Below are 23,520 nucleotides of genomic sequence, written 5' to 3'. Positions count from 1 at the left end.
CTAGCTTTCTCTACCCTGGTATCACAGCTTGGATCTAATCTGAATTGGCTTTCTTAACCAGGGAACTTCAATACTGATGTTCTCTGTGTTAAGCAATGTGAGGCATGCTGATGTTGATTGAGATCTTACTAAGTAGGTGAGGTGCTGGTCCAAGGTAGGGTGGAGACACACTTTCCACAAAATACTTGAACCGATCTAGTTACAATGAATCTGAAAAATGAGACTGATATCAGCTGATGTGCCAGTGACCCGGCACAAATCCCCTCCTTGTCCAACTGTCCATTCTCACTTCTACCCTTGGAAGAGTATTTTGACAGCTGTCAGCCAGCCTTGTTTTTTCATCGCTCCCCTCTCAGAAGTGACCCAAAGGCGGCATCCACCCTGGCTTCATACCCTGACTGGGATTCCTTCCCTGCTCTCTCAGCCATCCCAGCATCCACCTTGGCCCACTATCTGGAGGCATGGCCCACTATCCTGAGGCTGTTGTATCCGCCTAGCTCAGTGGGGCGGCCCCAGGCTACGGGCGCCTAGCAACCAACGGTGTACCGGGCAAGCGGGGCCGCAGCTGCGAGCGCTCGCTGGCCCCGGCTGGGCCAGGCCTTGCTGAGCGGCGGCCGAGCTCCGAACGTCGCCGGGCTGCCGGCCGCCGAGCATGCTCGCCCTGAGAGTGGTGCCAGTGCGAGAAGGCTGCCGGCTGCCCCGCCCCACCGCGGTGGACAGCCCGGAGACGCGGCTAGCCTCAGCCGAGAGCTCGCATCCACCCACGGCCGTCGCTGGCTCCCACACTGCCCGCTGCCCCCGCTGGCCCAGCCATCCTCCTTGGTGCCGTGGGTCCGGCACCTGAAGAAGCCCATCTCCTCTGTACAGCTGCGGGGACGGTGAGTGCGGGGAGCCGGGGCTCCAGGCTGGAGCCAGGAAGGGCTCTCTTCAAGAAGGGAAAACTGATGTCTTCAGAGCCACGTGGGACACTCCAAACCTGCCCTCAAGGCGCTTCGACAGGATGGCTTGGGCATGAGGACCTAAGTTGGCACCGTTTGTGGGGTCAGGTGTCAGGAAACGAGGCTGAGACGCTGAATATTCTTTTCACACTTCTTAGGTTCTGTCCAAGCAAAGGACCCTTGAGTTTCCTGGACAGAGCTTTACAAGTTCACTTTGCATCTCTCCTAGAGCTTAAACCTAAGGTTGGGAGCAGAGATGTTGCCTTTCTTTCCCATGGCCTTCTTTCTCCAGTCTCAACTAGATGGATCAGAACACCCTATATTGCCAATTCTGTTTTGTATCATTTGGGTATATTTTTTATTTTCATTATAATCTAAAGGTACAAGAAAATAATTGTGCTGGTCATGTAGACTGTTTTATGTACTAGTCCTCCATACTGGTCATCTAGCCCCTTTGGAGTCATAAACACCAGGGAAACCATAGGGACAAATGCAAACAACTTGTCAAACAGGCTATTGTGTTCTTTGAAACAAAACAACGTCAGGTCTCAGATTGTGTCTGTGAGTGTGCATATGGAATCCCTATTAGTTAAATGTTAGAATAATATTTCGTAAAACTTTTGTTGTTAAAACACACTGTCTGTTTTTGAAATTGTGCATTGGTGCGCTTCGCTGACTCGCCCTGAGACACAGGTTTATTTTCCAACTACTTCCTTTACTTTAAAATATGTCCGGTGTTTTCTTTCTTTCATAATTTTCCCCTGTTATTTTAGCCACGAGTGGTATAACCTATACATTTCTAATTGATACAAGATTCAGGTTTTCCATTTTACAAATATTTCACAACAACTTTTATTTATTTATTTATTTATTTATTTATTTATTTATTTATTCACTTTACATCCCGATTGCTGTCGTGGCTCCCCAACAATGAACATTCTTACACAAAGAAACAGTTCTGTGGAATAAATCCCTTGAAACAGAACTGCTAAGTAGGGCTGGGAATGGCTCAGCACGTGAAGGCTGGGCATTTGCAGCACAGATGTCTTGGCTTCAATTCCAGAGCTCACAGAGAACCAGCGCCACAGGGTTGTCCTCTCACTTCCACATGTATGCTATGACAGGTGGGCCCCCAGCCCCCTTCTCCCTTTATACAGGAAAAACGGAACCTTTGGGTCAGGTATATGCACATTAAAAGTTTTGACAGAAATTTTTCTTTTGATTTTTTTTGTATTGGTTTGCATTTTCTTTTGGGGGCAGGGGTGTGAGACTGTCCATGTAGCCTTGAACTCACTATGTAGCTTGAACTGACCCTCTCCCCATTACTTCCCAGTTATAAAAGCACCATTATGCAGGGTTTGAGTTACCTTTTCATCATCAGGCTGTGGTGAGAGAAACACGTTTATTATTTAAAAATAAATTATGGTTTCTGTTTGCAGGATGCTTATTACATGCTTGTCACCTCTGGACACTTAAAAGTGTCTTTAAAAATTCAGTCTGCCGGGCAGTGGTGGTGCATGCCTTTAATCCCAGCACTCGGGAGGCAGAGGCAGGCAGATTTCTGAGTTCGAGGCCAGCCTGGTCTACAAAGTGAGCTCCAGGACAGCCAAGGCTACACAGAGAAACCCTGTCTTGAAAAACAAAACAAAAAAACCAACCAAACAAAAAAATTCAGTCTTTGTCCACTTAGAGTCAGAAGCATGACCCTAAGATTATGTTTCTATCAGAGGACAAAGTCAAGACTAAAATCTAGGTTCACTTTACTCTAGAGCTTATCTTTGTAGAGTTTGATGCCTCATTGAATCATTGGCTGGCAATCATTTCATAGGAGTTTGAGCATAAAGTTCTATATTTTAAGGGTTATTTTATGAATGAGTAGTCTATCTGCATATACACCTTCGTACCAGAAGAGGGCCATCAGACCCCATTACAGATGGTTGTGAGCCACCATGTGGTTGCTGGGAATTGAACTCAGGACCTCTGGAAGAGCAGCCAGTGCTCTTAACTGCTGAGTCATTTCTCCAGCCTGAGCTACTATCTCTTAGATTTGTTCCCTTGCCTCCAAAATGCTCTAGGTTGGCTGTCTTTCTAGACCCTCGCCCTTTCTTCATCTTCATACCCAGAAGATCTTAAAGCATATTCTGGCTTTCTTCTCCTTCTCAAATCCCCCTTGCCAACTTTAGTAAAGTTTTTAGCCTTAATTTTTTATCTGGAAATAGTTCTTAACTTTTTTATCTCTAGGGCAGCTACTCTGAGCTTCTACTGCTTGGTTCTGGATTGTGTCTGCCCGAGGGAGCTTTATGTACATAAAGCTACATTTGCTTTATGTAAGGCAGTGTTCCTCATTGCCTGTCAACCTATGCACTAACTCAGTCTCCTTGAACACTATGTATTGCTTGCCTTGTCAGGTCCACAGCCACAGTCACCATTAAGTCCCCCTTCCTTGTCACAACTTCCTTGTCACAACCTGTTGTCCCATTCTCAGTGATATATTTTAATAACTGCTGAGCAGGGCCTTGCAATCATGCCTGTCACCCTGGTACCTTAGAGGCTGAGTAGGAGGTTTATGAGTTTGTGACCATCCTAGGCTATGTAATAAGATGACTTTGTATAGGAAAAAAGAAAGAAAGAAAGAAAGAAAGAAAAGAAAAAGTCAGTCACTTGTTTTAACAGTGTGCCAGCTATTGGGGCATAGAGATCCCAGTATGTTACACACACACACACACATACATACACACACACACATATATATTATATACATATATATACATACACACACATATATAGTATATACATATATGTATATATATGTATATATATATATATATATATATATATATACACATACACACACACACACACACACACACACACACACACACATACACATAAAGTTGTTCTTGCTCACATTGTAACAATTCCAAGGCAGGTGTATTTATCAACAGTTGACTTTCCCAGGTTTTAGAAGAACCCAAGCTCTGCTCTAATCATTTCACTCTTGTCTAAATTCAGTTAACATACAATAAAGAGTTTTACTACATACTTATCTTGTACTATCAGGTTGTATACTTTGGGCCCAATAGAATTTCATTTAAAAAAAAAAAAGACAGTAGAAGAGGAAGGAGAAAACACTTTCCCATCAGATTTACTTCTTTTCTCAGTACAGTTAGGACCTGGTGCATCGCAGAATGTCAACATAGCTTTATGGGTAACAGTTATCAGAATGAACTCTCATTGTTTTTTGACTTAAATCCTCTTTTGAGAGGATTTAGACTTTTGCTTCCTAATTACCACTATTTTATTTTGACTTTCAGCCCTTAGCACTGGCATTGTAAATGCATACATACCTCAGTGAATATATAATCAGTGAATATATAATCCGCTCTTTGTTATATTCACCGGACCCTTGTTCTAAACAAAGCTGAACCTGGGCTTACTTTCTTCTACAGTTTAATACTGGGTGATCTTTTCTCATAAAAAAAGAAAGAAAGAAAGAAGATTTGATATCCTTGAAGATAAACATTAGTATATATTTGTGATTATTGCTTTAGAATAAATTTCTGGATGTAGAATTGCTCATTAAGAATATTTAAAATTGTGGCTGGAGAGATGGCTCAGTGGTTAAAAGCCCCGGCTGTTCTTCCAGAGGACCTGAGTTTCATTCCCAGCACCCACGCTGTAGCATGCAAGCATGGTTGACTGCCGTATACAGGCAAAATGTATGGAATACTATGCATATTATGGAAGTCAGAAGAAGATATTGGAACCTCTTGAGCTATAGTAGTGAGCTGTCCCACTTGGGTGTTGGGAACCAAATGCAGGTCTTGTGAAAATGCAGCAAAAATTCTCTCTCTCTCTCTCTCTCTCTCTCTCTCTCTCTCTCTCTCTTTTTAGATATTTTCTTTAATTACATTTCAAATGTTATCCCCTTTCCTAGTTTTCCCTCTGAAAATCCCCTATCCCTTCCCTCTCCCCCTGCTCCCCAACCCACCCACTCCAATTTCCTGGTTCTGGCATGCTATACTATCATCTCTCTCCAGACCCCAGCTGATAAATATAAAATTATTTTCCTTTGTGTTTATAATTTTTAAATATATTTAAGAAATTGAATTTTGGCCGGGCAGTGGTGGCACATGCCTTTAATCCCAGCACTTGGGAGATGGGCAGATTTCTGAGTTTGAGGCCAGCCTTGTCTACAGAGTGAGTTTCAGGACAGCCAGGACTATACAGAGAAACCCTGTCTCAAAAAACCAAAAAAAAAAAAAAAAAAAAAAAAAAATTGAATTTTGGGTGCCCACAAAATGGCTCACTGTGTTAAAGTACCTGGTAAGAAGTCTGATGGAGTAAGTTTAATGCCCAGAATGTCATTGGTAGAAGGAGATAACTAACTCATGATAGCTGTCTTTAATAGTCACAAACATACAATGCTGTGTGTGCATGCACACGTATAACTGTAATAAAACACTTTAAAAATAAATAGATTTTCTGAGTTATTTATGTCATTGTTTAAGAATCTATTTGGAGGCTGAGTGTGGTAGTGCACACCTTTAATTCCTGGCAGAGGTAAGCAGATATCTGTGAGTTTGAGGTCAGCCTGATTTACAAAGGGAGTTCCAGGCAAGCGGGGCTACATAGAGAAGCCTTATCTCAAGTGTTAGAGCCTCCCTGTGTTATGCTCATGGATTCTGTATGTCTGGTATTCTGACCATTTGTAGAAGCAGTTTGGCTGTATTTCATGAAGTATAGGCCTCAACTGGAAGTTTTTGATTTTTAATTTTATTTTTATGTGTATGGGTATTTTGCCCACGTGTGTGTCTATGCTGATGGCCTGAGGTATTGCTGAGAGTGGTACCTGAGCCCGAGGAGACAGTTCTGAGCAGCTGACACCAGAGTCAGTGTAGAGCAGAAAGGCCGAGAGAACCTGCTCTGTGAGCTGGCGCTGGACAAGCGCTGTGTTTCTCAAAGTGCAAGGGTGCACTGTGAGGGGGCCGTCTGAGAAGGTCCCAGCATGCTTCTTCCAAGGAGCTCAAAGCCCAAGAAGAGGTAGAAAGAAGTGCAGACTGGCAGAGTGAAAATCTGCCCTACCATCTGTGTGTGTGTGTGTGTGTGTGTGTGTGTGTGTGTGTGTGTGTGTGTGTGTGTGTGTGTGTGTGCATGTGCTATGGAGTTTCTGACCCCAAGGAAAAGACCATAGATTTAATCCAATAATAATTAAAGGAGTTACGGATTACTACTATCAGGACAACAATCTCTAAGCCAAACTTGAGATGGGGGTGAGGGAAGGAGTTTTAAAGGCAAAACTCAGGAGAAGATCTTGAGTGTCTGCAGAAGCAAGTTTTAAGCTGTTTTGCTTTACCAAGATTAGGTAGTCAAGGCAACTTGAATGTCTTCATTAACAGTTTGCAGAAGCCATAACACAACCAGCTGTACATTTCTGTGTGGCAGGGGGTTACTGAGTCAGGGTTAAATGGCCAGAAGGGTGCCAAGATGGATGTGCATTCTTAGATATTACAAAACGGAATTTACTTAGGGTTCTAGAATGCTTCAACCTCCCTTCTAGCCCAGCGACCAGAGGTAGCGGAAAAGGGAGGCTTATAGGAAAAGGGGGTTGTGGACCTGTCTAGAAGTAGTTCCTTGGGAGGAGGGCAATTCTACTCTTTGTTGTCAGGATAGCAGCAGTCCAGTCCAATAGCAAACACATGAATCAGTAGCAGTGACTCAATCCAGCAGAAGCTGCAAGGCTCCGCTGCATCTGCACGAGTCAGCAGAAGCTGCAAGAATCAGCCAGAATATCATGAGAAATCCTTTGGCACATTTCTCTCTACAAAGTGAAGACCAGGAAAACAATGGAAGGCATAGCAGTGCAAAAGCATCCTTTAACATCTGTGGGATTCTACTTATACCCTTTCCAAACATCAAGGGGGCCCTCTCAAGTATTTGCTTCCGCAAAAACCCTCTTGGGTGTCTGTTTCAGCAAAACAGCGTCCAAAAAAAAAAAAAAAAATCATGTGATCTCTCTCTCTCACAAGATAACTTCCAGAAAAACATCATGTGATCTCTCACAAGACAGCTTCCAGGAAAAGTCACGTTATACAACAGTTTCCAAAGAAACCAGAAATTTCTCCTTCATGAATGTCTAGCATAAACTGGAGGGTTTTCAGCCATCATGTTTGTGCAGGGGATCTGCTTCTCAGTGTTGGACAGAGCAGATGAGAGTCAATGGGTCTGGACTCACTATGAGGGAACGCAGCACAGGCTGTGCCTATGTCCTTCACCCAGGCTTACTCAGAGGAGCAATTGCAGAAGGAGAGCTCTATGCATGTCATTGTTACAATGTTCTGGATCCACTCTTGTGAGATCTACAGAGAAAGCAGGGCCCTTCTCTTCCTACATAGTATGCACATTTGAAGATATACTTATCCCTAACCCAGAAAGAAACAGGAAAATTTACTATTAAATCCATTAGGGAATATATTTACCATTTCAACATTCTCATATGTTGTATCAGTAAGGAGAGGTTCTTCCCTAAGAAGGTTTGTAAAAAGAAACTGACTCCAAGGTTATTGAAATGGATGAAATGCTGGATTATAAACATAATAATAATGACTTTTTAAGACTAAGGTGGGCAGGAAAGGTGCCTCAGCAGGTAAAGGCACTTGCTACCATGTCTGGTGCCAAGAACTTGATTTCTGATGCCGAGGGAGGAGAGAATTGATCCCTGGAGTTATCCTCTGACTTCCAGGCCTGTTCAGTGTGTACCCACTCACACACACACACAAAGGAATAGATAGATGTAACAACTTAAAACATCAATGAATTTGGTGGAGGCTGAACTAATTAAGGAAGATAATATGATATGAGCAACAAGTTTAATAAAGAGATTGTTTGACAAGAAAAAAAAATTGTTGGATATGAAAAACTGGGTATGTTGAAATTAAAACTCTGGAAAGCTTTGCCAATAAAGGAAATCAAGAATGAAGATTTTTGAGGCTTGAAGAGAAGGTTCAAGGGTTAAACTATTCACATAGAAATAAGAAAGTGCAGATCTGCCGGATGGTGGTGGTGCACACCTTTAATCCCAGCACTTGGGAAGCAGAGGCAGGCGGATTTCTGAGTTTGAGGCCATCCTGGTCTACAAAGTGAGTTCCAGGACAGCCAGGGCTACACAGAGAAACCCTGTCTGAAAACAAACAAACAAACAAACAAACAACAACAAAAAAACCAAACCAAAAAAACAAAAACAACCCCCCCCAAAAAAAAAGAAAAAAGAAGAAAAGAAAAGAAAAGAAAAGAAAAGAAAAGAAAAAATGAAAAAAAAAAGTGCAAACCTTTCATCTGAAGTACCTGAGAAACTGGAGCAGGAAAATTATAGGTTCTGAGCCTATATCTGCCTACAGAGTGAGTTCAAGACTAGCCTGAGCAACTTAACCCTGTCTCAAAATAAAAAGCAGAGAGTAGAGAGATGGCTCAGCAATTAAGAGTGTTTACTGCTCTTCCAGTGGATCCAAGTTCACTTCCCAGCACCTCTATTGAGTGGCTCACAACTTCCTGTAATTCTAGTTCAGAGGAAGAAAACAACACAACCACAAATGCACAGAGAAGGATAAATCTCACTAGGAAAACAGATAAGCAATCAAAAAAAAAAAGATTTAAAAAAAAATGATAGGAGCAGCTTTGCAGTGGCAGTGCTTGTCTTTCATCTCAGCACTCAAGGCAGAAGCAGGTGGATCTCTGTGAGGTTGAGGCCAGCCTGGTCTACAAAGTAAGTTCCAGGACAGCTGGACCTATGCAGTGAAATTCTGTAATGACTTTATGTCTATAATTAAAAAGATATAGACTGGCTAATTAGATTGAAAAACAATATCCAACTATTTGTTGCCTGTAAGAAACACATTTCACCAGCAAAGACAAACAGAAACTGAAAGAATAGAAAATGATACTCCAAACGTGGAATCTGGAAGAATTAACTGTGCTCATATTTAATAAAGCAGAATTCAAGGCAAAAATTAGACGAGACAAAGCAAATCCCTCCACATTACATTAGCACAGGGAAATCATCAGGCGGATATAAGATGTAAATATATATGCACCAAATGTTGGTGTACACAATTTTATAAAATGTTACAAAACAAAAACTAGAACAAAACAATCAAACAAAAATTACTGGACATAAGGGACATATAGGCCCCAGTATAATTATAGTGACTTCAACACCCTATTTTTACCAATAGGTTGGTGGCCCATGAATACCCCACCCTCCAAAAAAATATTGAAGGCACTTGAGAGATGAACTATATGATAGATTAGTGGAATTAACAGACTCTCAAGCATCATCTAGCAACCGCAGCATACATATTTTTCCACATATTTTATAGAAAATTTCTCATGAATAGATCTCTGAAATTGTCATTTTTTAGGCCATAAAGCAAGTCTTGAGAAATTTAAAATGCTTGCAATAATTCTTGGCACATTATCATTAAGAAATAAATTAGAAATCAACAGCAGTATATACACGCACAGAAAATACATGGGCATGTAGACAATGAACAATGCCTTTTTGGTATTGTGAGTAGGGCATTGAAGATACAAGGGGATAGGTTTAAAAGCTACTGGAATCAAACTTAAAATGTAGATTCAATCTATCACATATGTGAAACAGCAAAAGCAGCTCTGAAAAATGTGTAGATAGCTATGAGTGCCTATGTTAAAAACCCAGAGAGTTCTCAGATAGCCTGATGATACAACTCAGGGTCTTAGAAAATCAAGAACAAACAAAACCCAGTAGAGTTACAAAGGAAGGGTACAGCTCAGAATTGAAGTCAGTCCAATAGAGGCCAGAAGAACAATATGAAGAAGCAGGAAGACAAGGAGCTGGTTCTGTGCACAGGCTAATAAGACTGAGAAACCCTTAGCCTAACCAGCCAAAGGAAGATATAAATTGATAGGATAAAAAAAATGAGATATTATAACACTGGAGACATCAGAAATTTAGAAGACATATACCAGGAATTCTTCCATAAACTTAAATACAACTATCAAAGGGTCCACCTGCCAGGATTGGCTGGACTTTGGGATTGACCTCATTGGGGTAACAGTGAATAAAGAAACAAGAGATGGGTAAAGAATGTTGGGATTGGGTGGTTTGGGGCTGTGAGATGGCTTAGTAGATAAAAGTGCCCGATGACCTAAATCTGAAATCAGAGCTCCACAAAGAGGAAGGAGAGAAGCACTTTCCACCAAGTGCTCTCTGACCTCCACATGTGTGTGGAACATGCATTTTTGTTGTCCTCTAGGTTTCCTTGGATTTTTAAAGACAGGGTTTCTCTGTTTAGCCCTGGCTGTCCTGGAACTCACTCTGTAGACCAGGCTGGCCTTGAGCTTACAGAGACGGGCCCGTTTCTACTTCAGAAGTGCTGAGATTAAAGATGTGTACCACCAAGCCTGGGTAGTTTTTTTTGTTTATTATATCAATGCATTCCTGAAGTTGTATTCACTTGCAAATGCAGAGTATTATTTTTAAATTTCCTTTTCTTCTTTATGAAGAAGAAGAAGAAGAAGAAGAAGAAGAAGAAGAAGAAGAAGAAGAAGAAGAAGAAAGAAGAAGAAAGAAGAAAGAAGAAAGAAGAAAGAAGANAGAAGAAAGAGAAGGAGGAGGAGGAGGAGGAGGAGGAGGAGGAGGAGGAGGAGGAGAAGGAGAAGAGGCTTTTCTAGACAGTCTCACAGTCTTATAGAGCCCAGGCTGGCCTCAAACCTGCTTCATAGACATGAGTGATCTTAAAGTTCTCATTCTTCTACCTCCATGTTAGTGCTGGATTACAGCAGACATCATATGGACAGAGTCTCTCTCTGTAGCCCTTACTCTCTGAGAATGTATTATGTAGCTGAGTATGGCTTCGAGCTTACCAGCTTTTGGCTGTCTTCTGAGTGCTGGGGTTAAAGATATTCACCACAGTGCCTGGCTCTCAAAGGTGGACTTTAAAGCAAACTTTTATCATCAGAAATTTTAAGAATAGATATAAATCTAGAGGTTAGAGTCTTCATGTATTTATTGTAAAGATGCTCTAGGAAAACCCAGTTCTAAGAACATTGTTTTCTGACGCAGCAGGACAAAATGCTTGAGGAAGACATTGTAGTCTGAGGTGTTCAGAAAGTCCATTTGTGTGCCCTCATTTTCCCACTCTTACCTGCAAGCAATATTGTCTCTGCCACTCACTCCTGTCCTGGGGCTGTTGAAAGGCTGGCTTGAAGCTGAAAGTTATCCAGTCATCTCTACTGCTATAGATAAAAGAAGTTCTTAGAATGGAGTCTGGATTGTGATTCTAAGAGTCTTTTTTTTTTTTTTTTTGAGCCAGAATCTCACTTTGTCCTTCCGGCTGTCCAGGAACTCACTGTGTGGCCCAGGCTAGCCTTGAACTCACAGAACTCAGCCTGTCTGTCTCCTGTGCTGGGACTGAAGGTGTGTACTACCATGCCTGGCTAACAAAGTCTTTTTTGAAGAATCTGGAAATGTGCACTTCGTGTTTGGTTCTGAGATCATTTTCATGGTCTTTGTTGTCTATAGAGTAGTTTTGTTTGGTGTTGTAATCTTTAGCCACAAATCCTGTGGCATCAAAAGCACTTAAGGGGTTGTGTTCAGGGATATCAAAGTGGTGGTGGTGGGCTGTGTCTTTCTGTTATCCCAGCTCTGGGTTGGTGGAGGCCTGTAGGTCAGAAGTCCAAGGCCAGATTTGCAGAGTTCCTTTAGCCTAGGTTACTTGAGACACTGTCTCAAAACACTAACCAAATGAAAGGTTTGTTAAAATGCTTAAAACACAATAAATTTTATTCTTAAAACTCTCTAGCTTTAAAAAATCTTAATAATATGGTGGACATGGTGCCACATGCCTTTAGTCCTAGCACTTTAAGGCAGAGGTAGGCATATCTCTGTGAGTTCAAGGCCAGCCTGGTCTACATAGTAAGTCAAGGTTAGTCAAGGGCTATATAGTGAGACTTTCAGTGAACAAAATAAAACCCCACGAATCCATATGTCCATATTGTAGTAAATGTGTGTTAATGTCTAGCCTTCCCCGGGGATATGAGAAGATATTTACAAGAAGTGCTTGTGTTTTTCCCTTTCCCTTACTGGAGCAGTGTCTCCTTCTCATCCGGGCTATTGAAAGAAGAGAAAATGTCAATGCTATCTCCTGAGATCAAATTTGAGACTTCTAATGCCACCAGAAGCAACCTGGACAACTGCTTTCTGTTTGAGAGCAGTTGGAGGAAGGCAGTTTTGGAAACACAGAAGATGAGGAAAGGTAACTCCACCTCAGTTCTTAATCTCTTGGAGGAACATAAGTGCTTGCATGGGCTTGACAGATGTATTTTTCCCTTAAGCAGTCGAGGCATTATGTAACTCATATGACATTTACACTGGGCTAGTAGTATATGAACTTTACAGAAAGGAGAGATGGGAGTGAGTTAAGATTAATATTCTGTGAGCAATGAAAACACATTTTATTTATTGTCTTATAATTTTGAATTGATTTGTTTATTACTTATATTTTAAAATTGTTTTTGAGACAGTCTCACTATGTGGTCCTGACTGGCCTGGAACTTGCCATATAGCCTGGGCTCATTATTTTTTTCCCAACAGGTTTTACATACCTTGAATTCATCCTGTAGTCTACACTGGCCCTTACTTTCTGATCTTCCTGCCTCCACCTTCCAAGTGCTATATTACAGGCTTGTGTCACTATGACCTTTCAAGCTTTTAGCCTCTTTCTACTTTAATGCCCTTGTTTTTATTACTTGTTTTGTTTTGGTTTTGGTTTTTCGAGACAGGGTTTCTCTGTATAGCCCTAGCTGTCCTGGAACTCATTTTGTAGACCAGGCTGGCCTTGAACTCAGAAATCCACCTGCCTCTGCCTCCCAAGTGCTGGGATTAAAGGCGTGGGCCACCACGCCTGGCTTGCAGCACTCTCGGTTATCTCTCCAGCCTCTGCTTTGACTTCTTAACTAGGGGATGATGAAAGGTCTCAGCCAGTAAAACACAGGCAAGTTCAAGTCCAGAAAATATGAAAAGGTCAGTAGGCATGGCGGCCCTCCTTAATCCATCATAGGAGGAAAGAGAAAGGTAACCAGATGGTTAGCCAAGCTAGCTTAACTTGACAACTCTGGGTTCTGCTTTAATGAAATTGATAAAGGGACCCAAAGTAAATAGTGTGATTCCGCATGTACACACACTGGCACAGACACACATATACACGTGTACATACATGGTCACAAAGAGACACACATATGCACACACACAGACACATGCACACATACATATAGATACATACACAGATACACAGACACACACATGTATACACCATACACACACATAGAGACACACATGCACAGTCACATGCATACACACACACATAGAGACACACATGCACAGTCACATGCATACACACACACACACACACACACATGCCACACAGGCACTAAAAGATAACTAAACTTGAAGTCGAGCATAGTGGAGTACAGTGATTCAGCTTTTGGGAGGCAGGAAAATTGTTGCAAGTTCAAGTCCAGCTTGAGCTACATAGAAGCTTTGTCTCAATTAAAACCCAAAAGGACCAAACCAAACCAAACACTTGCACCATGCACCCCCCTCCCCCCCAAAAAGGGTAGACCAAATGTGAAGTCAACAGGAACAATCTAGATACTTAATGTTGGTATTTACAGAGTTGCTTTGAATTTTGTGGAGAGAAAATTCAAATCAATGCCAAGGGTAGGATTTTAGAGGATTGTGTCATTTCTGCTTTGTGACTATTTACACGAATGTAGGATGGATTCACTACGAGCAGTGCAGAAGTCTTGAAAGTGACTTTTATCTAAACATGGTGCTAATGTTCTGGGAAGTCTGGATAAAATAGGGAACTTAGCAGAACCACAGGCTGGGCTTCTTCCTTTGTCCTTGCTGCTCTTGCTCTCGGTTTGGCAGGGCAAGCAGCTGGGCTTCGAGGGATGGAATCTAGGGTCTTGCAGATTCTGGGAGATCCCTCTGTTACAGAGTTACTTTCCAATCCCTTTGAGTCTTTTATTTTCAGACCCAATGTCACGAAATTGCCCAGGTTGTCCTTGAACTTGCTTCTATCCTGGACTGGTAGTTAATTTATGGTTCTCCTACCTTAGCTTCCTAAACACTGGCATTACAGGCCTGATGCATCATAGCCCACTCTCCTTGTCTCACTAATAATAATACTCCACCCTCCCAAGTCTACTCTTCCCCGTGGTCAATATGGCCAAGTTTGAAATTCATTCTCTTGAGAGTGACAAGTACTTTAATTTCTTTCATTGCTAGTTGATTTGCTTCGTGGTACTTTGTGTGTGGTAGAAGAATTATGCATTTAACCAAGATGATTATATGATTTTTTTAAATCACAACACACAATAGCATTTGGTCTAGAAGAGCCCAAGGAATGTCTCAAAATGCCGTATTTACCAGAATTGTCAAAGAGCTCAAGTTCATCTTCACTAGAGGCTCACAAGCGCCTGCTGTACACGGACGCTGAGATCCCTCCCATCAGGTAGGTGACCTGGTTTTGGCTCCCTTTTGTTAAATATTTGTTTGTAAGTAAAGATGCTGAAGGCTTTCAGGGCTAATAATTCTGATTCTTGCTTATTGAGTTTTTTCATATAGGATTGAATTTTTATTATTTTATTTTTGTTATTTAGCCGTTTCATTAAAGTTGATGAATTAGGCACTCTTCTGTCTTTTCAGTGCTATTGTCAGAAAGGATTCAAGGATTCCGCCCCCCCCCCTTCCTTTTAAGTATATTGGTTGTCTGAGCCTAGTTCAAATGCATAGGAGCATCAGAGGGGTTATTCACAACAGTCTTCACTGAGCCACAATATGCAGGTTTTGGAACACCGTAGATGAGACTGAGGGACTAATGAAACCTTGCTCTATCAGGAAGAAGAGGTTTAGCCAGTCACCTACCCTTGTAAATTGCCAATAAAAGCCTTTCATGGCTCAAGAGCTGGGCCTGAAGCTAAGGGGCACAATGCTTGTAAAGGCCTCTAGGCCCTGAGTTCCATCTGGAAAAAAAAATCCTAGCTATATGTGCATATCTGTAATTTCAGTAGTTAGAAACCTGAGGCAGGAGGATTTCTAGTTCAGGGCTAGCCTAGGTTACATAAAGAGGCCCTGTTCCCCTAAAAACGAGAACCCTACTTTTCTAGTGTATCTCTGACATCAATGAATCAATGAATACTTCTTTCCAAATAAAAGAAAACACCTTTCTACAAAGAAATTGCTAGTGCCAAACTCTAGCGCTCTTGGAGGCTAAGGTAGGTTTGCTGTGAGTTTAAGGCCATCCTGGATCACAGCATGAGTTTAAAGACTAGCTTGAGCTACTTAGCAAGCTCTTGTGTCAGGAAGCAAAACAAAACAAAACAAAACAAAACAAAACAAAACAAAACAAAAAGCAAAGGAACCAACCAATGAAACAAAAACCATCCTACAGTCTAGAGAGGTGGCTCAGAGGTTCCAGCAACCTGAGTTTGATTCCTAGCCCCACCTTAGGCAGTTTACATGGCTGCCTGTGACTCCAGCTCCAGGGGATCAGATACTTCTGGTCTCTTCACACACACACACACACACACACACACACACACTCACACCACACACACAATTAAAAATATATATATTAAAAAGCAGAAGTAAACTGGGCATGGTGTCAAATACCTTTAATCCCAGAACTCAGGAGGCAGAGGCAGGCAGATCTCTGTGAGTTCAAGGCCAGCCTATTCTACAGAGTGAGTCCAGGAAACCAGTGCTGGTTACACTGAGAAACCCTGTCTTCAAAAACCAAAAACCAACCAACCAACAAAACAAACATAAAACAAAACAGGGATGTATGGGTTAGTAAAACAGCCTCACATTCTTCCAGGCTTCTGCTTCATTAATTCACCATTGAACATGAGTGTCCTAGTTATTGGCATGATAAACATCATGAACTTGGGGTGGGGGCGGGGGGTAAAGTTTTTCATTTTACACTTTCAGGCCATGATTCTTCATTGATGGAACTCAGGGCAGAAACTCAAGGCAGGAATGTGAAGCAGAAGTCATGCAGGAGCCCTGCTTACTGGCTAGCTCTCTACCTTACATTCTCCTACTTTTCATTTAAAACATTTTATTTTATGTGTTAGTGTGTTTTGCCTTTATGTATATATGTGTACTACATGCAGGTCTTCTGTCCTCAGAGTCCAGACGAGGGAATTGGAAGCCTTGCACTGGAGTTACAGATGATTGTGAGTCACGAGTGGGTGCTAAGAATTGTACCCAGGTTCTCTGGAAGAGCAGGCAGTACTCTTAACCTCTTAGATATCTCCTCCTGTACCTCTCTGATACAGGCCAGGGCTACCTGTCTAGGACTGGTACCATTCACAGCTAGCTCTGCCCTTCTCTCTTAATTAGCACTTAAGAGAATGTTCAACAGACACATAATACAGGCTAACCTGATGAGGAAGTCCTTCAGTTAGGGTTTGGCCATCTTATATAAAAAAGAAACATTATGTGAGTTATAACATTTTTTTAAGGAGATGTATATATATATATATCCTTAAAAAATATATATGTATATATATATATATATATCTGGGTGAGTTGGTTTTGTTTTTGTTTTTGTGCTAGATTATAGGCATGAACCAGTAGGCTTTCCAGATTTACATTGTTGTATGATCTTCATACTACAATGAACTTTAAAGTCATTTACCCACAGGGTGCATACAAGACTGGTATGTTAGATTTATTTTTTTCAGATGGACATCTCTGTAGCCTAGACTGGTTTGGAACTCATGCTGTAGATGAAGTGGCCTTGAACTACCTCTGTCTCCTGAGCACTGGGATTAAAGATATTCACCACTGTTTGCTTTTGTGCTGTTAGAGATTGAGGTCAAGGTTCTGTGAATGCTGTGCTAGTAATTACCACTGAGCCACATTCCCAGCCCTAGCTTTATTATTTTGTTTGAGACAGTCTCATGTAGCCCAGGCAAGCCTCTAACCACAATATAGCAGAGCAGTAAGTGAACTCCTGGTCTTCTGTCAAGTTTTATAGGCATGTGGATTACAATTTTTTTTTTTTTTTTTGGTTTTTCGAGACAGGGTTTCTCTTTGTAGCCCTGGCTGTCCTGGAACTCACTCTGTAGACCAGGCTGGCCTTGAAATCAGAAATCCGCCTGCCTCTGCCTCCCAAGTGCTGGGGTTAAAGGCGTGTACCACCATGCCCGGCCTGAAAAATTTATTTTATGTGCATGAATGTTTTCTGTGACATATGTACGTACACCACATGCATGATTAGTGCCTGCAGAAGCCAGTAGGTGGAGTCACATTTCCTGGAATTGGAGTTACAGACAGTTGTGAGTAGCCATGTGTGTGCTGGGAACCAAACCCAGGCCCCCTTGCAATACCAGAAAATGCTATTGACTGATGGCCCACTCTTCAGCCCTCAGATTTATTTCTAATAGGATTGCTGTTAAGTACTCTTGATATTAATGGTGAAAAAGCAAGTACATAACTAGAACATATTAATTAAAAGTCAGCCAGTCTTATTCATGTGCATGTGAGTTCAGGTGCCCAAGGAAGCCAGAAGTGTTGGCAGTACCCAATGTAAATGGGGAGAAAACACTATTAGTTTCTAACTGTTGAGCCATCTCTGCAGCCTCTCATTCTGCTGTTTAAGACTTAATATTGGCCAGGCATTGTGGACCACACCTTTAATCCCAGCATTTGGGAGACAGAGGTAAGCAGATGTCTGTGAGTTCAAGTTCAGCCTGGTCTACAAAGTGAGTTCCAGGCCAGCAAGGGTTGCTTAGTGAGACTCTGTCTCAGCAAAACAAAATAAACCAAATCCACCATCACCACAGCAACAAAAAATCCAAACCCAGTGACACCCAAGCCCCTGAAGTGGCCACTGACCATGTCATGTGATCTTTATTTTACATCGTCTTGCTAACTACATTATTGTGCACACACTGTTCTGAGGCCTGCCCAACTATGTCCTATTTCAGACTTTTAAGTTCCGGTGACATCACAAGGAAGACATTCTACCTATAGACTTTGTCAGCACTTAAAATATTTTCTAAAGACAGATTTCCCAGCATCAAAGTATAAAGAGTAGGCTGGGGATCCAGCACTGTTGATAGAATGTTTGCCCAACACACATGAAGTCCTCAGACATCCAGTAGTGCACAAACTGGATGTGGTAGAGCATCCTGTCATCCAAGCCTTCTGGAGGTAGAGGCAGGGGTCAGAGGTTCAAGGCCATCCTCAGTTATATAGTTATATGGTTATGGGAATTAATCTCAAAAAGAAAAGGCAGAAATCAAGATAGTAAAAGAGAAATGGTGAGTTGCTGGTGGGGCAAATGTGTCAGAGAGGCAGGATGGTAAGAGTGCAGAGAGAGGAAGAACCCTTTGAAGCATGACTGACTCCAGGCCTGCTGAGGAGCACTTACATTATTTCTAAGACACCAGTGTCCATGATGCTCTGCTGTCGTGTGCAGCCACAGCCGTTTGTTGGGGTGCACATGAGAATATGTAGGGTACCCTAGGGCAACAGAGTTTCTACCAGTCTCATCCAGACTTGTTACCCTTCCCCCAACAGGTGCTCAGTCTAAATGAACCAGAAGTCTGGGAAACAACCCATGACTTAACCCTCCTACTTCTGAGCCTTGGCCTTTCTGTCTCTTCCTTACTTCAACTGTGCTTGTTTTTCATTCGTTATCTGGCTGTTTGGGAAATCACTTCTTGACATTGTACACTGACAGTCGTGAATTTGCTTCTTGGTGAGGGATAATCTGAACACATCTGCTCACACTCCGGCTAGCACCTTCCTGTATGAAGGGGAATGACAGGGGCTAGGTGAGGTAATGTCTTGAGCAGGTAGGCAAATGTGGTGCTTTCCCTTGTCTTTGGCTGAAGTGCTTTCATTGCAGCCATTCCAATGAGAACATACCAAGTTGCTTTCAAGGGTTTTATTACCCTATGCATATTGCACACTGTTCTGTGAAAAAACAATCTTGGCAAAGCAGGGACGTACTCTTGTTTATTTGTCTGTGCACAACTCTTTACCTCTTTTAATCCTGAATATTTGACTCTAAAACTCTGGTAAATATCTAATCTTTTCTCAAATTTTCTTAATGAGGATGAGAAGTTTCCAGTGAATCTCACAACACACAAGGGATGTAACTGATAATAGCATTGTAGATGTAAAGGTTTAAGTTTACTGTAGTTATATGAAATGTGGAATCCTTACGGTGGATCACCTTACCCATTTCCCCTAATAATTGGTAATGCTGATGACTCTTTGGGACAAGAGTTTATTATAGGAAATCATCAGATCATTGTGACTGGTAGTGCAGAAATATGGGATCCAGGCATCTCACATGACATGCAGGCATGCCAGTGTGCCTTCTTTCAGGTCTGCTCTGTCATAACTGCGTAAACTTATCTCAAAGGCCTATGTCTTAGTCAATGCTTAGCTACTGGTGATGTGCATTGGGTTGGTTCATTTCCACTTCTGATGGGGTTGATTATGAAGAGTTAGTTCTCTTCTGTATACTTACTTTTAAAAAAGATCTATTTATTTATTTATTTATTTATTTATTTATTTATTTATTTATTTATTTTATTTTTATGAGTACATTGTAGCTATCTTCAGACACACTAGAAGAGAAGATCAGATCCCATTACAGATGGTTGTGAGCCACCATGTGGTTGCTGGGACTTGAACTTAGGACCCCTGGAAGAACAGTCAGTCCTCTTAACCACTCAGCCATATCTCCAGCCCCTGTACCCTTATTTTTATCCTTATGTGACATTTAGCAAGGTGAGTTTTGGTAGAACACATCTGGTGCTTACCAGACGCAAGAGCATAGAGGCGTGTCCCCAGAACAGGACCAAACAAAGCAAAACAGAACATAGAAAGCCGAGGGAGCATTGCTGAGACTATGCTCTTTGCCTTTTGTTGCATTCTTCAAGTCACAGGCTCAGGGCTGATACATGCCATTTTGTGACCACCTGTAATCTTTAGGATAAAGAAGACCAAGGAGTCGTGCAGTGTGGCAGCATTTCAGGAGAAGTCAAAAGGTATGGTACTGTTGCACTGCTTTCTCCCCTGACTTAAATGTCTCAAAGAAGGTTTTACTATGTAGCAAGAATGGCTTCAAGCTCCCAGTAATCCCCTACCCCAGACTTCTGTGAGCTGCCATTATGTGTCCAAGCCCCATGCTTAGCTTGTTAATGTTTTGGCTGAGCTCTGCTTAGTTGGTAAATTTGATGACTCTGAGGTTCACTACACACTCTTCTGTCCTCTCAGGACCAAGGCCAGGCCTCCAGCATAGCTCATGTGGGTGCCTTAGAAGCCTTGAAACTGGCCTCCTTAGTTTAAATCTCTGCATGCAGTCTTCACCTCTACACACACTACTGCCTACTCAAAGAGGCTCCTCCTCGCCAGTACAGACGGAAATGTGAATTTAGCACTGAACCCTATACAACCTTTCCCAAATGTTCCTTTCTATCCTCCTTTTAAAAAATATTATTTTATGTGTATGGTGCCTTTGCTCACATGCATGTTTGTGTTGCAGTACTATGCACCCTGTGTGTTTAGTACACTCAGAGGCCAGAAGAGGGCATTAGATCCTCTGGAACTGGAGTTACAGACAAATTGTGAGTTTCCATGCAGTTGCTGGGAATCAACCTGGGACCTCTGAAAGAACAGCCAGGACTCTAGCCATCTCTCCAGCCTCCTCCTCTTCCTCTTCTTCTTCTTCCTCCTCCTCCTCTTCCACCTTCTTCATTTTAAGATTTTTAAAATTTGTCTATATTATGTATATGTGTGCTTTGTTGAATGTACATCTGCACACCAGAAGACAGACAATTGTGAACTACCTTGTGGGTGTTGGGAATTGAACTCAGGACATTCAGAGGAGCAGTGAAAGAGTGCTCTTAACCACAAAGCTATCTCTCCAGTCCCAGCCTCTCATTCTTTTTTTGTTTGTTTGTTTGTTTGTTTTTTGAGACAGGGTTTCTCTGTGTAGCCTGGCTGTCCTGGAACTCACTTTGTAGACCAGGCTGGCCTCGAACTCAGAAATCCACCTGCCTCTGCCTCCCGAGTGCTGGGATTAAAGGTGTGGGCCACCACGCCCGGCAGCAGCCTCTCATTCTTATCTTCTAATTTTTTTAAAAAATGAAGTCTATGTACTGAACACATTTCATTATAGTACCTACCTATCTGTTTCTATTCCTGCACAAACATCATGACCAAGAAGCAGACTGGGGAGTGTCTTAGTTAGGGTTTACTGCTGTGAGCAGACACCATGACCAAGACAAGTCTTATAAAAAACAACATTTACTTGGGGCTGGCTTACAGGTTCAGAGGTTCAGTCCATTATCATCAAGGTGGGAGCATGGCAGCACCCAGGCAGGCATGGTGCAGGAGGGGCTGAGAGTTCTACATCTTCATCCAAAGGCTGCTAGTGGAAGACTGACTTCCAGGCAACTGGGGTGAGAGTCTTAAGCCCACACCCACAGTGACATACCTACTCCAACCAGGTCACACCTATTCCAACAGGGCCACAACCTCAAAATGGTGCCACTCCCTGGTCCAAGAATATACAAACCATCATAGGGAGGAAGGGGTTTATTCAGCTTACACTTCCACACTGCTGTTCATCACCAAAGGAAGTCAGGACTGGAACTCAAGCAGGGCAGGAAGTAGGAGCTGATGCAGAAGTCATGGCAGGATGTTTTTTACTGGCTTGCTCAGCTTGCTTTCTTATAGAACCCAAGATTACCAGCCCAGAGATGGCACCACCCACAAGGGGACCTCCCCCTTGATCACTAATTGAGAAAATGCCTTACAGTTGGATCTCATGGAAGCACTTCCCCAACTGAAGCTCCTTTCTCTCTGATAACTCCAGCCTGTGTCAAGTTGACACACAAAATCAGCCAGTACACTACCTATATTGTGAATGTTTAGAGCTCCAAACTGCTTATTAAGTCAGTTTCCTTTCCAAGCACCATTGAGTATTTTTATCATATTTGGAGGGAGAGTCTGTCCTTTGAATCTTTAAAATCAGACATTTCCAACTACTCACTTTGATATGTTTGATTAGAATTTTGTTTTTTTTTTTTTTGAGAGCAGACACTAAAAACTCTGCTGAGTCAGGTAACATAATGGCACCTATAAGATGTAGAGAACTTTCTAGCAATTCTGGCATCTACATTTACTGCCTCCTCCTTACTGTACTTGTTAGATTTTGGGGACATTATTTTGGAGGCAGTGTATACCACATGTGACAGAAAACACATATCAGATATCTGAGCCCTACGTTAAACTCTTAACATTTTCCTGAAGTAATTTTACCCAAAGTTAGTGGTAAAGTTTCTTGAGGCATACTCAAAAGTTTGCCATTTTTAGGTATGTTAGAAGTAGGCATTGGCCTTTCTGGTAATTTCGAGGTATGTAGATAAAGATTCGGTAATGTTTTGTGGGCATCAGTGGTACCATGTGTCATACCTCACAAATGTCACCAGTGCCTTCTGAGTTGAGTGCTAATGGCTGGTTTCTTCCCCACAGTCTCTGTCTTCAGTGACCCTTTCACAGGAGCACCCTCTGACTTCTTACAGAGGCTTTCCAGAATGGCCATACTGGAGTATGACACTATTCGCCAGGAAACACAAAAGAAATTGAGGAGAGGAAAGAAGCGAGATCTCCGAGACTGCTAACGGGTTCCAAACCATGTGATGCTTTCTTCCCTGGGTTTGTGGTGCACATTTGCCATGTTTCTCTTTTTTCCTTTCACTTTTTTGATATGTGATGTGATATACATACAAATGAAATGTAAATAGCAAATAAATATTTTATGTTATATATGGAATGGCTTGTATTTTGTTGACATGGCATTTAACTTATTTTATTTCAATTTACTTTTTAAAATTGAAAATGAATATTTTATTATTAAAATAGGATGATTTTATTTTTATTTTTATTTTTATTTTTTTTAAGATTTATTTATTTATTTTATGTATATGAGTACACCACCATTGCTCTCTTCAGACAGACCAGAAGAGGGCATCAGATCCCATTACAGATGGTTGTGAGCCACCATGTGGTTGCTGGGAATTGAACTCAGGACCTCTGGAAGAGCAGTCAGTGCTCTCAACCGCTGAGCCATCTCTCCAGTCCTCATGATTTTATTTTTAAAATAAAAAGGGTACTGAGTTTTGAACCCAAATTTCTGTGTGTGCTAGGTAAGTTCTCTACCCACTGAGCTATGTCCCCCCACCAAGAAATATTTGAATTAGGAGAATACATGCATAATATCATCCTGTCAGTTGTGCTTATGTGCCTACTGATCTGATCTGATAAACGCCCTTGAGGGCTTGTCTTTACAACGGGCTCTACTAGTTGTTTCAGAAGGTTCCAGAAGAATCCAGAAATGGTGCCATACATCTGAAATCCCAACATTCCAGATGCTGTGGCAAGAGATTTTTGGTTCTGAACTACATAGTGAGGCCCTGTCTCAAAACAACCAAACAAAACAGATTC

General features: G+C 41.8%; 1 protein-coding gene across 1 annotated transcript; it reads left to right on the top strand.

Moving 5' to 3' along the window:
- The first annotated feature begins 542 nt into the window (after positions 1-542).
- On the top strand, positions 543-22,844 carry C1H8orf89 (chromosome 1 C8orf89 homolog). Its single transcript, XM_021174404.1, has 5 exons — positions 543-878; positions 12,069-12,232; positions 14,362-14,494; positions 20,002-20,057; positions 22,549-22,844. Exons 2-5 carry the CDS (start codon positions 12,106-12,108, stop codon positions 22,695-22,697), a joined length of 465 nt encoding a protein of 154 aa, XP_021030063.1. The 5' UTR covers positions 543-878; positions 12,069-12,105; the 3' UTR covers positions 22,698-22,844.
- Positions 22,845-23,520: the final 676 nt, after the last annotated feature.

Source organism: Mus caroli, chromosome 1 (genome assembly GCF_900094665.2).
Source record: "Mus caroli chromosome 1, CAROLI_EIJ_v1.1, whole genome shotgun sequence".
In the NCBI taxonomy this organism is placed as follows: domain Eukaryota; kingdom Metazoa; phylum Chordata; class Mammalia; order Rodentia; family Muridae; genus Mus; species Mus caroli.
This window is presented reverse-complemented; position numbering and strand designations above follow the sequence as displayed.

What these genes read in the sequence shown, in the direction of transcription:
- C1H8orf89 (XM_021174404.1), top strand. Translation starts at nt 12,106, where the DNA reads ATGTCAATGCTATCTCCTGAGATCAAATTTGAGACTTCTAATGCCACC. An exon ending in GCTGAGATCCCTCCCATCAG is followed by an intron (nt 14,495 to 20,001) that starts GTAGGTGACCTG and finishes TGTAATCTTTAG; the next exon opens with GATAAAGAAGACCAAGGAGT. An exon ending in ATTTCAGGAGAAGTCAAAAG is followed by an intron (nt 20,058 to 22,548) that starts GTATGGTACTGT and finishes TCTTCCCCACAG; the next exon opens with TCTCTGTCTTCAGTGACCCT.